We start from the raw sequence: 16,594 nt of genomic DNA on the forward strand, positions 1-16,594 counted from the left end.
AGAGAAATACTTTGTGTTCCAAGTAGTAAGTGAGTATTCCGAGTACTTTTGTCCTAAATCTTCCTGGCTGCCCATTTGCTCAATTGAGCGGGGATTTAATCCCCGACGTGACTTTGATGGTTATCCGCCAATGATCCAATTATCATTATCCGCGGTTATTTGCTGGAGCTTTCAAAGTTAATTGCGCTGCAGTGACGAGCTTTTCTTTGTCATTACGTCGCCTCAAAGGACCTCGTGTCAGGACCGATAAACGTCTCCGGCCTAGAGTTGCGCCAGTCGGCACTCAATCCGGTGACGTTAATATTCGACGGATGTCCCGCCTAGTTTACATGTTGCATTTGTGTCAAAGCGGACTCGGGTGTTGTTTGCTTAACACCTGACGGGTCCAAAGGTTGTGAATGTGGATCATTGGAACCTCATGCAAATGTTTGCTCTCCACTCCACAATGAGACTCGGTGGAAACCTTAATCCCTGCTTGAAACCTTATTTTGAAACCCTAAACCAAGATTCAAGTGCCTATATATATATATATATATATATATATATATATATATATATATATATATATATATATATATATATATATATATAGATAGATAGATAGATAGATAGATAGATGTGGGGTTTTTTTTTCATTTTTTCCCACAAAAAATCTATTTTGTGTGTTTTATTTGACTGCAATCAGTTGCCGTTGGACAAAGCGAAAGTCTCGACGCTCCGCAGGGGGCTCTTTACAACACACAAGCGAGTGATTGTCGAGGCCTGGCGCGATGGAAGCCGTGCGTCACTGTCCGCATCACAATCCCGGCCACAGGTTGCCCATCGATCACACGCGGCCAGAGCGGGAGCGCGCGCCACATGCCCGGCTGCCCCGAAGACGCCATCAATCGTCTGGGAGAGTCCGGCTGTGCCGCCGCCTCCTCTCGCCCACTTTTGGGACGAGGACTTTTTGCTATAATTCCCATTAGATGTGGATGACACGTAAACAATAGCAACCGGCGCCTAGCCAGATGATTGGCCAATCCTTCAATAAAAACTAAACAACGAACCATAACTGGAAAAATTACCCCTTGTCAGATGCAAAATTTGTAACCTCATGTAGACTTCACACCATAATCTGAAACGTTCAATCTTGATTAAAATCCTAAACCCTGGAAGTAGTTCCTTCTCCCTACCTGTATGAGGCGCGCTTGCTCTGACTGCAGAGTGTTGAGGTCTTGGCCCAGGCTTCCCTGGCCCCGGCGCAGGGACTCGTAGTCCATCTTCAGTTGCCCGGCGTGGGCGGACAGCTTGGCCACCTCCTCGGCCAGGCTGACGAGAAGCGCGCGGTCCTGGCCCTTGACCGACTTGAGGTCCGAGTCGTGGTCGGTGAGCGAGTGCAGCAGCGAGGTCTGCACGCCCTCCAGGCGCAAAAAGTTGCTGCTGTAGTCGGGGCAGTTGGGGTCGATGAAGATGTTGACGCGAGAGCCATCGCCGCGCTCCACCGTCACCAGGGCGTTGGCCTCGTCCTGGTTGGTGGAGATGTGCGGCACGCCGTCCGACATGGGAGGCGCCTGGTTGTGGTTCATGAAGAGGATGGTGCCCGTCACCGTGACGGCCAACAGGACGGCCACGAAGAGTAGGATGGTGCACAGCAGGTAGCTGCAGCTCATCCTCTGTCGGGAGGAAACGCGCACACAAAACTGGTTACGGGCAATGGAAAAACAATGAAATTCAAAAGCATAATCTTGTCGTAAAACCTTGACTTCAAAAATGATAACATCTCACTCTTAAAACTACTGATTTTGATCCAAAATGGGGTAAAAACGTCACTTCAAACCACAACAGTTTTTGGAATCCCTGACCTAAGATTGAAGCCCAAACCCTGTCTAGAAAACCCAACTTGAAACGCAAACCCTTGTTGGAAACCTCAATTTGAAACCCTAATCCTGGTTTGAAACCACAACCAGGTCTCGAAACCTAAACACATGTTTGAAAGCTTCACTTGAAACCCTGACACTTATTTACAACCCTAACCGAAGTTTGAAACGCAAATCCTGTCTTAAAATCTTATTTTGAAATCCGAACCCTTGTTTGAAACCTTAACTAAAAACCTTAATATAACAATAAAAAAAACATAGCTCCTGGATATTGCTCTACATAAAAGGACAATACATTATGGTCAGCCTCACACAATCGGGCCCTCTTTGGGAGAGTATTGGGGCCTCTTAAAGGTCTTGGATGACCGTAGCACATGATCACTGTTTTTCCATAACACATGTAATGAATTGATGAAGCTGCGGCAACGTTCTGAATTCTTTCCAGAAAGTTGTTCTCCAAAAATCCTCCATGGAGCACACTTATACCTCAAAGACTCTGTCGATTTTAAAAAAAGAACAAAAAACAAAAAAATCCATCATAAAACAGCGTCTGCAATGGATTTTCTTCTTCAGCCAACACGACATAAACAAGGAGCAGGAAAAAGCAGGCGTCTTTTGGACGCATGGCGACCATTAACGAGCCCGTAAAACGGCCGCGTGTTTGGCCTTTCATGAATCGGCTCCATTTTCCATCGAACAGGCGCGAGACGGACACGAGGCAGCGTTCCGGCCCCGCTCGCTCTGATCACAAGCTCCACCGCGATGAATCAGCGCATGATTTCTTATTATTGCTCGGTACATACCGGAGGATGAATGAGGAGTAGAATGTGCTGTGTTTGTTTTATGTTTTGTATGTGTAAGCGTGTGTGCGAGAGACGGCGGGCTTATTAATATGCAAATGAGCCGCCCCGGCACAGGGCGACCCGCTAGTAGACAGCTAACGGTAAATGCTTTACGATGGAAGAGCTTTATGGTTTCTTTAATGGGGAGAAAATCAATTGGCTTGTGCGGGAAACTACCAAATGAGCCACACAAATTATACTTAAGAAAAAATGATGCAAGGTCACATCCTCACTCGCAATAACAAACAATTCTGCACTCTCATTCGCCGACACCCATGGCACTCACCAGGCCAGGCCCTGTCTTTTAAAACCACATGCAATCAAAGTCACAGATTATAGTGTGGAATGGGAGGATGAGTCCCCAACTGGACAACAGTCATACTTACAACTCACATTTTGTTGTTAATAATGCAAAATCAGTTTTGATCCGGTTGCTTGATGGATCGTTGGGATAATCGGCAGAATAATCAAAAATATTCCAGAGCTGAAGCAACACTAAGTACAGAAGAAAATGTGATTCTACAGATAAATAATTTTGACAGAAAGTATTCACAAAATGACTCATATAATTATAAAATAGTCATATGCATAGAAAATATGGAAAAACAAAAATTGACATTTTCAAATTTTTACAAGAAAAAAGAAAATCTCACCAACAAGATGCTTACTACAATGTCTTCCTAAACAAATTGTTTATGATGAGTGGTCTCAAACGGAACACGGCCACAAGAACTAATTTAATTTCAGACCCAAGGTCTAGTTGAACACCCTAATTTGAGAGCCTAGGTCTTTTTTAAAACCTTACTTTGAAACTCTAATCTTAGATGAAAACATTAAAGTGTTAACCTAACCCTATTTTGAAACCCGAATTTAAAACCCTACCCCTGGTAAAAAAATTTAAAAAACACCCCAATTTACAACCCTATTTTGAAACCACAACTTTAGTTTAATAGCCTAATTTGAGACCCTAGTTATTTAAAACCCTACTTTGAAACCCTAATCTTAGTTTAAGAACCTAATTTGAAACCCTGAGCATACCTTGAAGCCTTAATTTGAAACCTTAACCCTAGTTCTAACTTTTTCACACTGCTAGAGTGCTGCTCGGTTTGCGATTTGTATAAACGATCTATGAATGAGCCAAAAGAGTAAAATTGGGAAAAGTAAGTTTGACGATCCTCTGAAGGCTTTTATGTAAAATTTATTTGGATCTAAATTGTGGTTATAGAACTCACGCTGAATGCCGTCTTAGTTACAAAGCAGCTCTACTATTTCTCTGACTTCTTCTGCATCCCGCATTCACCGTTCATAATGTCCTCGCTTCTGCAGACGTTAGCAGAGTTTGCCTGAGCTTTATTGCCGGCGGGGCCCCGAGACATCAGAGGGGGCCATCAGCACAGCAGCACTGCAGTAAACATTCATCGCCTGCTCGCCAGGCTGTTACGTTAAAACAGAAAAGATATACAGCGACTCGCACTCTGCTCATAGTCAAACGCACGAGGAGCTGACACTCAACTGCTTGTACGCAGATGTGAGCGTAAGAAGCCTCGCTATGACCACACGGCCGGCCAGGAGGGCGGCCACAACCAACAGCTACTGTACGACGGCACCCCCCCCCAACGAGGTTGACTACCTCCAAGGCCATAAAAGGGTGGCAACAAGGGTGACGACTATGGGGACAAACCACAGTAGTGACTACCACAAGTGTGATGAACACAAGGTCAACAAACACATGGGCAATGGCCACTACGGCAACAAGGGCACCCGCCAGAAAGACAACGGCTCTGAGGCAGATGACCACCACTGCCACAGGTGTTTTGACCACAAGGGCGACAACCACCAGAACCATAAGGGCAGCCACAAGTTCGACTACCACCACGGCCGCAAGACTGGCCACGAGGGTTATAGCTGCAAGGGTGATTACCGCAATGACGAAGGCCGACACCACGGCAACAGTGGCGATGGCAATAAGGGAGACTGCAATGGGGTTGACGGCCGCCACTGCCAATAGGGCAACAACCAAATGGGTGTTTACCACCATGGCAAAAATGACGACTACCAGAAAGACAACGGCATTGAGGGAGATGTCCACCACTGCCACAAAGGACCTCCACAAAAGTGACTACCATCATGGCCACAAGACTGCCAAAATGACAATGACCGCCACAGCAGCAGTGGTGATGGCAATTTGTGTGAGGGCAACGAGGATTACGACTACCGCTTCCAATAAGGCAACTGCAAGGGTGACGACCGTAAGGGGTGGCGTCCATCGTGGCCACAAGCTTGACGACCACGAGATTCTCCTACAAGGGTTAAGAACCACAAGGGCGATTACCGCCACCACCACAAGGGCAAAACCAGTCAGTCTATGGATGCCTTTCTGTCTGCAACAAGCTAAGAGACACCCGCTCTGACACTGATCTTGAATTAAACGTTTCTGTTAGCCGAGAGATGAATAAAATCTTTTTTCCCTTTTAGTCGAGTGATGAGTGCACAATGACAGCGACCCTCTTCAAAGGCAAGGTCAGACACGTCTGCCGACAGACAGCCTTGCGATGCTTACATCGTACTCCATTGACGCAATCTGCATGCCTACATTGGCCCGATGTCGTGCAGAATCATCAGCGCTTGTCATAAAATGCATATACTGAAATAACCTCTTAAATTCCTCACTCCATCCCTCAACCTTGGTATTTGAGTGGACAAGGCAGAAGCACTTTAAGATGTGTGAAGGCTGAAAGGCTCGATGTTAATTAAGCCCATATAGCATTTATCAGCAGGTAGAAAGTGCCTTAAAAGCCACTGGGATGTTAAACTAAATGATTGGCTCATTTACACAAACACTGAGCTTTAGTTAGCTCACAAAAGTGACAAGTGCAGTTAAAAAAAAAAAAAAATTAAAAAAAAAAGAGAGATGATTTGATAGCCAACAGGCCTGGACACCTGGACACATGTTAACCCTTCAGACGGAGCCCGAGGGGGAACACAAGGGTCCTTTCAACTAAAAACTGACTGCAGGAAGTGAAAGCAAGAAGTGTTAACAGCCTATTAACACTTTTTTTTGGAGTGGGGGAATGAATCTCTCAATCTTATCAGCGTGGGGCCCCTGCTCCGTAACGAAGGCACTCTAGGACACACTCCCACTCGAGCCGGTTACACGCAGCGGGATTTAACAGGACCACAGGGGGACTTGAGTGGACGGATCACAAAAAGAAAAAGATGGAAAAGCAGCGGGCATGTGACGAGCTAACGAGTCATTGCTTTGGTCTTCATCAAAACTGAAAAAGACCGAATTGATTTAAAAATGCAAAAATGAAGAACCCGCACCATCTCAGTTGTTAATCTCGTCAAATTCTTGTTTGTGTCTCCAATAGGCTAAGGCATCCATGTTGAGCAATTTGTTAGTTAGCGAGATGAATAAAAATTGTGAAAATTGTCTAAAACGGATGCTATTGGAAGATTGCATTGATTCAGACATAATTCTCAATGGAAGAGGTTGATCCAGATCCAGGTGCCTTCGGATGACATCCAAAATTTGGGGAATTCATTCAACTCAAAGGCGAAAACGTTGGTATTAACGATAAAATTGACGGAAAATAAGAAAAGAAAAGGCATTGGCGGACATTTTAGTCGCAAAGGCTTTAGTGTGGCTAGCTGTAGCGACGGGGAGGGCGGGGCCTTACCTTGGCCGGCATCTCCCGGGTGCTTTCCGAGTCGGACCAGCGATGTTTGAGCTGCGAGGAGCCGGGCACACACTCACAGAACGTCTGCATGGGACAAACACAGCATTTTTTGTGTGTTTTTGTGAGCACGTCGTTAGCCTTGTTAGCATTTGGTACACCGCCCATCTGTCGGCTTATTGGTCATTTGAATTTCTCTTTTTATTTGTTTTATTGCCGTTTGCTTCTAAGTTTTTCACGAGGTCTATGGTGTCCAGAAAGGCTAATAAATTTGTTATGATAAGCATTTCTTTAACAGGAGTCTATCAAGGCACCGTCAGTTGCGCAATAAATGGATCCTCGGACAAGAGAACCAATTGTGAGAAGTTCGCCGTGCGCCTTTGGCCCGGCCGCATGCTTGACAAATAAATGAGAGAGAGCCAATATTTTTTCCGTGTATTCCATGACCTTAACTCGTTCACTGTCATTGACATATTTATTTGTCTTTTCACAGTTCAGCCATTCAATCCCAGGAACTTATGGGAGGGATATATATATATGTATATATATATATATATATATATATATTTTTTTTTTATCATTTCAAACGTTTGTGTAAAAGAGGGTCTAAAAATGTCTGGCAGTGAATCAAAAACACATGAATAATGCACTGAAATTGCTCGGTTAGAAATCACAACGCGCAAATACAAGGTCTTTATAATTGCTAATGTTACAAGGACAGGTTACTGACGTGGCTAAATACGTGCTAACACAAAGTAACAAATGTTGGCTGTTCATCCATAAAATAGGAAAGTGTAATAAAACCGCACATTAATCCATAAAATAACACGTTGAATCATATTAATACACTAAGTATAGTCAGTTCCATTCTTGACAATGTTGAGTGTTGTCTAATTACCCTGCAAAAAGTCTCAGGCAAACGTTAAAATGGTGTAATAAAACTAGCATCGTCTCTTTAATATGTGGATTTTGCTTGAGAAATTACAGAAAAAAAATAAATAAAAATAATGCATTTAATCGCATTAACACAAAGTATCAAAGGTCTCGAGTGCTGACTATTCATTCCAAAAAAAGCAAAACATAATAAGCATGATAAGAAGTGTCCCGACGAAGATGTTAATTTCGCGTCGCTAATTTGAGAGAAATTATTCCCATTAACACAAAGTCTTGACATTCAGTTATGTTATCGAAGGTCAGCTATTCATCTAACATGTTAATTTTACTTGATGAATTTACTCCTAATCGAAAATGCTTTAAATTGTATTACCACAAAGTAATGACTGTCGGTTTCATTCAAAACTAAATTCTTCTTTATTCTTGACTTCGTCAAGCGTCCCTCCCATTGTCGATTCTGAGTTTCTTTAGCCCCTGGTTTGTATTGCAGCGGCGTCCGTCGCTGCCCATTAGCATTCCACGCCGCTTTCCCCCTTTATCTCCTTCTAGCTCCAACTTACAAATAACACACCGACAGCCTTCCCTTCAAGTTTCTCGCTCACAGCTATCCCGTCTTCACACATTTTAGCGCCAAAGGGTCTGACAAATGACTGCAACGGCTCGCCTTGAACATGCCAGCAGAGATGCCAACTAATTCAACCCGACAGCAGCGGTGGGAAGTAGCCAAGCAAAAGTAGTTGTTACTGAAATTAAGTCGATTTTCCAGGTAGCTGTACTTTAATCTTTTTCAGATGACTTGACTTTTACTCGGCACATTGAAAACCATACAACCACGTTTGCTCCCATACTTTGTCCCCAATTTTTTTTTTTTTTTTTTTTTTACTCAGATAGGTGAAATCATTGACAGCGGAGATCCAGATTGAGATTTTGGGTTAGTTTACAATTGAGGAAAAATAAATCAGACCCAACGACATGGAGGATGTTTTTTGAACACTTTGAATTCCCATTTTATTTACATACAGCATTTAAGATTAGCGGCCACAAAATCAGCAAGTTCTATACGCGCAATTATTTTACAATAGTCAAACAGAATCAGCAGTGATTGCTTAGTCTTGAGATCTGGCTGAAGTGTAAAACTTTGACACATCCAATATGGCGGCGAAATTGACGTAGGCTTCCATAACCCTTGCAGGGTTTAAGTATATTTAATTTGGCAACAGGATTGTTGGCACTAAGGAATGAGATAGCAATGAACCAGTCATGCGTGACATTGCCTACTAGTGGCCTGGCATGCATATAACAGCCTTTTCTAAAACGTCTGGGGGGGGAAATGGTCACTTTTATTTCACTAGATAATTGTGGTGTAAATTAAATTTGGACCGTTAACGACACCGACACTGGCTGGATGATTTTCTGCCAACATTCCGCTGCGCATCATCGCCATCTGCAGACAAGCCAGCTTCCCTCTCATTAGTTAGCTTCTGCTGCTGATGCATTCCACAACACCAAGATAAATAGGCCGAGCTCTCTCTCTTCTGCTCTCTCTCTGCCGGAGGCGGGAAACGCACTCAGGTTTTTGGGGGAGACCAAATTAAGACCGAGGTGGAGGGAATTCACCCCACCCCTACACAGGGGACAGGCCGATGTTGACTACCTAGACAAGCATTGCAACCAGGAACATGACAAAGCTCGAGGCCACCATGGATGGTAACTAGGCCTTGCAATTGTAGCATTAACATTTTGGATCATGGAACTGACTGATGTTACTTTGAGTTATTGCAATTAAATGTGTTTTGTTTTTGTATCGTTATTTCTGTGAAATTAGCTCATTAGAATGCCAGCCTAATTTTACCAGGTTATGTTTTAACCAGTCCGCTGATAGTGTAGTGGTACACACGCCTGAGTTGTGTGCGGGCAGCGTGGGATCGATTCCCGCTCAGTGACAGTGTCTATGTGTGCCCTGCGACTGGCTGGCGACCAGTTCGGGGTGTAGTCTGCCTTCGCCCATTGACGGCTGGGATAGGCTCCAGCAACTCCCCGCGACCCTATATAGGATAAGCGGTTTGGAAGATGACATGACATGTGTTTTAACCATTGGGTGCTATGCTACGACTTTTTAGAGGGATGACTCATTAGTCAATACGTTGTGTCAATATGATGAAATGAAGTCATAAAGTCAGAGTTTTATCAAAATATAAAATAAATCCACTTTCCTTTTTTGGGGGTGATGAAGGGCAAACACTAACCGTTATTACTTATTGTGTTAGTCTGGTTATTTTGTATGTGTTAGTTCTTCTGAAATAGACAGATAAAAGTGCTGGGCTTAGTTTTACTCCGTCATTGTTTTGGTGTGCTTTTTTTAACGTGTCTTTCTGATACTAATTTGAAATAAAGTTAACGCAAACCTTAAAGTAACTAAATATTAAGCTTTTAACATTTGTCTGCTCAGATTCTCTTAAGAATGGAGCTGACTTGTTGTTACTTTGTGGTAATGAATCAAGTTCACAAAACTCAGTTCTAACTCTGCTCCAACTTTACTACTGCGCACATTTTTCCACTGTTTCAGCCATTTACTGAAGAAAATGAGCCTTGTTCATACTAGAACGTGTGGCGCTAACAGCTCGCAGACAACTCCTGTTAGTGCTGTTTTTTTTTCTGCCCTTTTATCTCAGAAAGAAGCATGCCGAGTAAACACTGTTGCTATGGAACTTGCAGAAACGATTCCAGACACTACGACCGTCCCCATTTTTTTCCCGAAGCCATGATTTTTTGCTTGACGTTTGACCCTACTCCTCCTGCCTGACGACAATGAATGATGAGGAAAAATGTAAAGCCAGACTCCTTTGTACTAGTGAGGTGCTCCATTGAACTCCCATACAGTCATAGCTCACCGCAACAGTATTATGCTATACGCTAACGGAAGCGCATTTAAATATGATAATGATAGATGGACCGACCGATAGGCGATTACTATTTGGTCCGGCTGGACAAAATGGCGGATAAACGGGCGGCGGAAGGGTTCCCCCGGCTGTAGGCGGATGTAGGTGATAAACGGACCGCAAATTCTTTGTAAAAGATAGTAATAACGTCTCATCCCTCGCATGATGCTAAGCTAACCCATTCTCTCGGCGACATTCCAACATCTGCAGTGCTTTCCCCCCCTCTGCTTGAAAACATATACAGTATTCCTTTCTTCGTCGCAGAGGATTTACACCTAATGGAAAAATTGTCATGTTCGGCGCGTCCTCAATGAAATGTGATGCAGCCCGGTGGACAAAAAAAAAAAAAGGCTGAAGCTCAGGCACAGCTGTGACCGAGCGTGTACGTGCGTACTTTTTGAATGAACAAGCGGTATGTTTGCACACAAATCCTTAGGGCCAAAACAAGTCGAAGAATGACGGGATTTCTTTTATGCGTTGTCCTTGGACTTGAACTGTGTGTGTGTGTGTGTGTGTGTGCGCGGCTGTGCGTGTGTGTGCATGTGTTGATGTTAGCAAGGTGCATTTAATCTGACTGTTCGCTAAGCTGATGGAGTGCAGGACGGCTGGGGAGGCTTTGCATAAGTTAACCAGCGGGCCGACTAATCACTTAACACAGTGGGGCTGAGTGGCGCTACATACATTAAAATGGGACTTGTGAACTCATATTTACTTGTATAATCACTTTTTATGTGAACTGCTTCACATTTATGCTGCCTGGAGTCAACCCCTGAACTAGAATGCTGGTCTGGGACAATTGGGCACATTTATTCCATTGTTGCTTTTAAGATATCACTTTATGAAGACGGTGTTGTAAAAGAAGCATTTATGACATTGCTACATTGCATGGGTGGGCTAATGTCCCTAATGTTTAGCAAGAAAGTGTTGATAAAAGGCAACACAGTTTCTGTTGTAACCCTAAAATGATGACGACTGCATCGCATGCAAACAGCGGCGAAATTGCCTTGAAAACTAGACATTTGTAGTTTCTGGAGAAAATGCATGGAAATGCTGAATAGAAAAAATATTAATACATGTGAAATGATCATTAATGCTTGGGAATGAACTGGGATTTTTTTTTTCTTTTTTTGTGGGGTTTGGACATTTTTTGGCATGTTGAAAATTGCTACCAAGTTGAATTAAATTTGCTGGATGTTTTGAATTTCAAATGGGAATGATGATGTCAATCTGTTCAGTATGTCATTGGGAATAAATAGGGTGGGGGTTTTTTGTGGGGGGGGCCGGATTTTAGTGGTGAAAATGTTGACTTTTTTGGTCAATGGGAATTTTTGGCACGTTGAAAATTATTCACAAAGTGAATTTAAATTATCTGAACGTTTTGAATTGCGAATCCATTATGTTGAATGTCCCATTTTGAATGAATGGGGATTGTTTTTTTGTTTGAAAATGTTTTAGGAAAACTGTGATTTTTGGGGGGAATTAGAAATTAATAAACTACAAAGTGTGAATTTGGGGAATTTGTTGAAATTTGAATGATGTGAAAAAGATGAACGATGTGTATGCCTTTCAAAATATTGGCCGCACGACAAAATAGCAATTTCAGCACTTACACAATAATATGGCATGCAGACAGGAGGAGGAAGCGGAGAAGGAACAGGAGGAGGAATAGAAGGAAGAGGAGGAGGAAGGAGATGCCGGAGATGCCGGGGATGAGCTCAACCCTACGAGACAAATCACCTGCTCTACTCTCCATTGCCTGTCCTTGGAGCTTACCATGCAATCGGCCACACACAGTAAAGTGAGTCCGTCACCCACATTCTCCCTGTTTCACACACACACACACACACTCTCACACACACACAGAGCTGTTGTTATAAAGCACACAATCATCGGGTGGTGGGTCACAGCGTTTGCTTTGAAGTGAAATAAAGGTTGTTGTTGTTTTTTTTTTCTTCATGTGTTCTGGGTCCCGTTTGAGACATTAAATGCGACGTCAGGCCACACAAATAAATTTGACTTGTCCTGACCGTAAAATTAAACTTTCATACAAACAACAACAAGAAAAAGGCCCCAGGAATGAAGTCGAGTTACATAAAAATACAGGGGAGAAAAAGAAAAGCAACAACACAAGCATCAGGACGCATTCACATCAGCGGGGGTGGGGGGAAATTCTCAAAAAAGGACGGTTATGTTTCTTAGCAACAACATACACTGTACATAGTATACTGAAAGCTAATTATCTAAATCTGTGTCATTGTTTCTTGAAGTTGGGGTAAATTGCAATAACAAACATTACGGAAACAGCAAGCATTTTTCTCCTGTGTTAGGGTTTCCTGTTTGCGTTTATAATTTGGGATTCAAGACATGTTTAGGCTTTTAAACAAAACCTAAAAAGTTCCGATTACTCAACACTGGGAAACGCCAACCTTGCGAAATTGCATAGAGCAGATGCATGCAACACAATGCAGTACACCACATCTTTAAATTCCCCAATCAAATGTAGATGTTTTTTTTCTTTTTTTAATCTGAATTGGGAGTGTTGTGGGAACAGCGATACTTTCGTCTTTTTAGTGTTTTCCTGGCAAGAAAGGGGAGAAATTGCATAAAGATGCATTGACTGCAGTAGTCTTCAGTTACAAATATCCAATTGTTGAAGCTTACTCATAGCATATGAGAGTAACCGTGGCCGATGAGCCACATGCTGCTGCACCGAGTCTGAATTTTCACCATTTGCATATTACAGAACAAATTGTTTAGCTGGAAACGACTTGTTTTTTTTCTTGAGTGGGTGTAGCACTGTACATTGACATTGTTTTATAAGGTAATATATTCATATTAATTCCATACTGCCTGTCATATTCTGCGTCCCTTGTTGTGTTACCAGTTTTGTTGGCAGTATAATAATAATATGCATTTCTTAGCATCCACTTCAGTTTAATTGTTTACAATTTGTATGTTGTGGCACACTGTGTTCTTTTGTTTACGCGGCAATATATTCATATTTATATTTACAAGTGAACATCTTTACTTTTCCCGTCTTGAATAGTGTTCGCAGTATTTATTTTTAGTCGTATTGTTTTACAAGGCAATAAATCATTTATACAGGTCAACATTTAATACAAGTGGAAAATATTCAAAAAGTACATAGTTGGAATTAAGTAGTAAATTACATTTTACATGTGATGAATTCATTGAATTCCCAAAAATTAAAAATCATTCAATTAAGATGAATTCATGTAACTGATAGCATCAAGCATGAAGAAAAAAACAAAGTATGATATATTTAACTAAAAAAAAATCAAACTTAAAACTCGTCAAATCTGCTCAGAATAAATGAAATAAAAACAAAGCATCCAATATGATGCCATCGATAAATCGACCTCCAATACATTATAGTGGATTAACATTCATAACAGACATGATCATTTTCCTTTTTTAAAAAATTTTTTTTTATATTGACGAATGAAAAAAAATCAAATTCCAAGCTCCAGCGGAAAAGCCCTTTTTCTCCACGTGGGCAAAAGGGCAGGTGCTTGAGCACCACTGCGGTCTACCTATGCACATGCCTGCAGCCTTGTCACTTTTCACATGAATTAAAAGACAAACGCACAAGCAGAAAAACATTAAGACACCGTGCACGTGCAGGCACAGACGTGCCATTAAGAGTTGGGGGGGCCCCAGCAGTTCCGCTCGCTGGCTGCTTTAATGGCGTCGCCAGATAAGATGGCAGACTCTGCCTTGTAACAAGCAGAAAAAGAGTGGCCTTAACGTGTCCATTCGGACATGTGCGGGCGCTCATACATAATGTTATGTTAAGAAGGATGACAATTGTGTGGGTGTGTGTGTGTGGGAGGGCGGGAGCTGGGTGCGGGGGTGTGTTCGTGTCGCAGTGCAGCCACCTTGCAGATTGCCGCTCGGGGCGTGAGGGCGGTTGCGTGTTTGTGCGTGTGTGTGCGCAAGCTGCGCTATTTGTCTTTGTCTATGCGGCCTTCTCTTGTGTGTGTATTTGTGCGCCTGAGTTAGTGTGAAGACTTGTTGACGTCGTGACCTTGGCTGGCAAGGAGATCCAATTTTGATGCTGATGGCACGCAACAAATACGCTGGCTGCTCTTTTACTCATACTCAGTGTGTGTGTGTGTGTGTGCGTGGGTGCGTGGGTGTGTATGTGTCTGGCGTGACTGGAGGCCTTGCTGCCTGAGCACTATCGGGTGCTAAGTGCCCAGTGTTTGCCCCCCCACCTCCTCCACCCTGAGGGGAAGTCTTGCTACATCGGATTGTGGGTCGTCTCAGGTCCCAAAGTCGGAAGCCAACTTTTTTTCCTCACCACCACACAGGCAAACAAGAGTGGCCGTAGCACGGGCTGACCAGCGGTTTCACCTCTCGAGTTATTTGGCAGACTTGACCTGTTGATTTGTTCCTTCACTGTTACTAGTGGCGGAATTGAACAGCAACTGTAATACACATAAACTGTCTTTCATATGAATTCATGGTTCTTTTGCCTTTGTTAGCACAAGCCTCACTCATCAGAGCAAAACATGTATGTACAAGAAATCTGATATTGTTTGTTGTAATCCAGATTAATGTATTTCTTGTGCTTGTTCAAAAATGCAGGGAAAGAGGAAAAATAATCACATATGAAATCACAATAGTGAGGGGAAAAACAATAGTGTGACAAGAATATTTTTCTAAATCGTCCCGCCCAAGCATTCATTGAAGACTCTAAATAGTCAATAGGCAGGAATGTAAGTGTCAATGGCAGGTTTTTGATCCGTGATTCGACCTACGCAGTTCCTGGTTCAAACGCAATTGATATTTAATCTGTAACAAACTGTCCCAAACAAAAGTGGGGAAAATGTGACGTGGTCCACTGAAACCAAGGTTTTGGCCATGATTCCCAAAGAACACCATACTTATGGCGAAGACTGTTGGCAGCATCATACTTTTGGGCTATTTTTCTTCAGGTGGACCTAAGGCCTTAGACAAGGTGGAAGGAATTATGCACAGTTCCAAATGGCATTCACCGTTGGGACAAAACCTTCAGGTTACTGCTACAAAGCATAAAAAATGTTCGGAAAAGCCTTCTACAACATCGGAACTTTATTTTGGACAGTTTTTCTTCAGATGGAACACCGGCCTTCAAGAAGGTGGAAGAGATTATGCCCAGTTCAAAATAGCAATTTTTAAATTAAAAAGTTCGGGTTTATGCTTGAAAGCAAACAAAATGTCAGTGAAAGCCTACTAGAACAGCTGAACTTTATTTCGGTTAATTAGGGTCATTTTGAATGGTGGCAGGTGTGTGCTGGCACCCATTTCAAACACGTGTTTGTTATTAATTTTGAACAAGTTTGTGGTTAATTTTGAACAAATCCACACCCCAGTTATGAGCGGGTGTGCACACTTGTGCAACCGCATGATCACAGTTTTCCTCTTGAGAAGATGTAAAAAATGTTTTACAATCAAGTTGTACAGGTTATAAGTAACTTGAACAGCGGAAAAGATTTTGAAAGATTTATCTTGGTCTCATATTCTACATGACAAAAACCTCGCACGGGGTGTGTAGACTTTTAATATAAATACAGGAACAGGCGAACTAGCTGGGAACTGCTTCAACTGTCAACATTTCAATGTGCGCGACAAGACCAGGTGTGACATTCCTAAATCGGGCGAACAAAGACTGCAGTTAGACGTTTGCTTGCGCTCTGGAGAGTCGCAGAAATCATTTGAGCAACCTTTACGAAGAACAACATGTTGGCCACAGCAAAGTGGCCGAGCGAAATGAATCGCGTTTGAGCGCTTCCGAGACGAGCCACTGAGCCGCCCAAAATTTACGACGTTCCATCTGGCGTTCCCGATGTTTCCAATCAGTCAAAACAGCATAAGTTCTAGACCGTCGCCATAAATCTAACAGCCTGGAGACATTCGGGGCCTCCCTTGTTATTAGCATCTTCTTCATATTCAGCAAGCGCTCACGACAATTTCAGATAGGTCCCAGGTGTTCTAATAAAAGCTATCTGACATTCTTCGGTAAAAATATACAAAGGGTAAAGAATTACAGCACACTGAAAATCCACTTGTCGTCATAGAAATATCAGTTTTTCGTTACCATGACGACTGGGGAGCTACGGCCTTGTGACGAAACGAGTGGACAATTTTTATTTTGAGCGTTTTCAGAACCCTCCTGAGAATATTTTCTCAATAAAGTGATGAGCAGCAAATCGTCTTTTGTTGTATCGAAGTCGACTTTTCGGGACTCTGAGAGTACCTTCCAGACTGCAAATGAATGCTCAAAGCCACCACTGACTCATGCAAAAAAAAAAAAAAAAGTGCTGGTTATCAGAAGCGAACGCAGGTAATACTGCTAGCTAAAACTATCACTGCGATAG

General features: G+C 42.7%; 1 protein-coding gene and 1 long non-coding RNA gene across 3 annotated transcripts in view; one reads left to right on the plus strand and one right to left on the minus strand.

The window, feature by feature from the left end:
* The window catches only part of LOC147135471 (uncharacterized), a 116,901-nt gene that overhangs the window by 92,795 nt on the left and 7,512 nt on the right, over nucleotides 1-16,594 (plus strand). Inside the window, exon 3 of the long non-coding RNA XR_015089897.1 lies at nucleotides 11,841-12,009. This is a non-coding gene — a long non-coding RNA (uncharacterized LOC147135471). The remainder of the gene's footprint in view (nucleotides 1-11,840; nucleotides 12,010-16,594) is intronic.
* Nucleotides 1-16,594, minus strand: part of fibcd1b (fibrinogen C domain containing 1b) — a 93,210-nt gene that overhangs the window by 53,099 nt on the left and 23,517 nt on the right. The window contains exons 2-3 of one of the 2 annotated variants that reach the window (XM_086053999.1): nucleotides 6,382-6,465; nucleotides 1,176-1,655 (exon numbers count right to left, since the gene is read on the minus strand). In XM_086053999.1, the coding sequence (XP_085910125.1) occupies nucleotides 1,176-1,655; nucleotides 6,382-6,465 (564 nt within the window). The remainder of the gene's footprint in view (nucleotides 1-1,175; nucleotides 1,656-6,381; nucleotides 6,466-16,594) is intronic. The other variant, XM_086054000.1, reaches the window with a different exon arrangement.

Source organism: Filicampus tigris, chromosome 15 (assembly GCF_054856515.1).
Source record: "Filicampus tigris isolate MCC_2025a chromosome 15, RoL_Ftig_1.0, whole genome shotgun sequence".
NCBI classification, from domain to species: Eukaryota; Metazoa; Chordata; class Actinopteri; order Syngnathiformes; family Syngnathidae; genus Filicampus; species Filicampus tigris.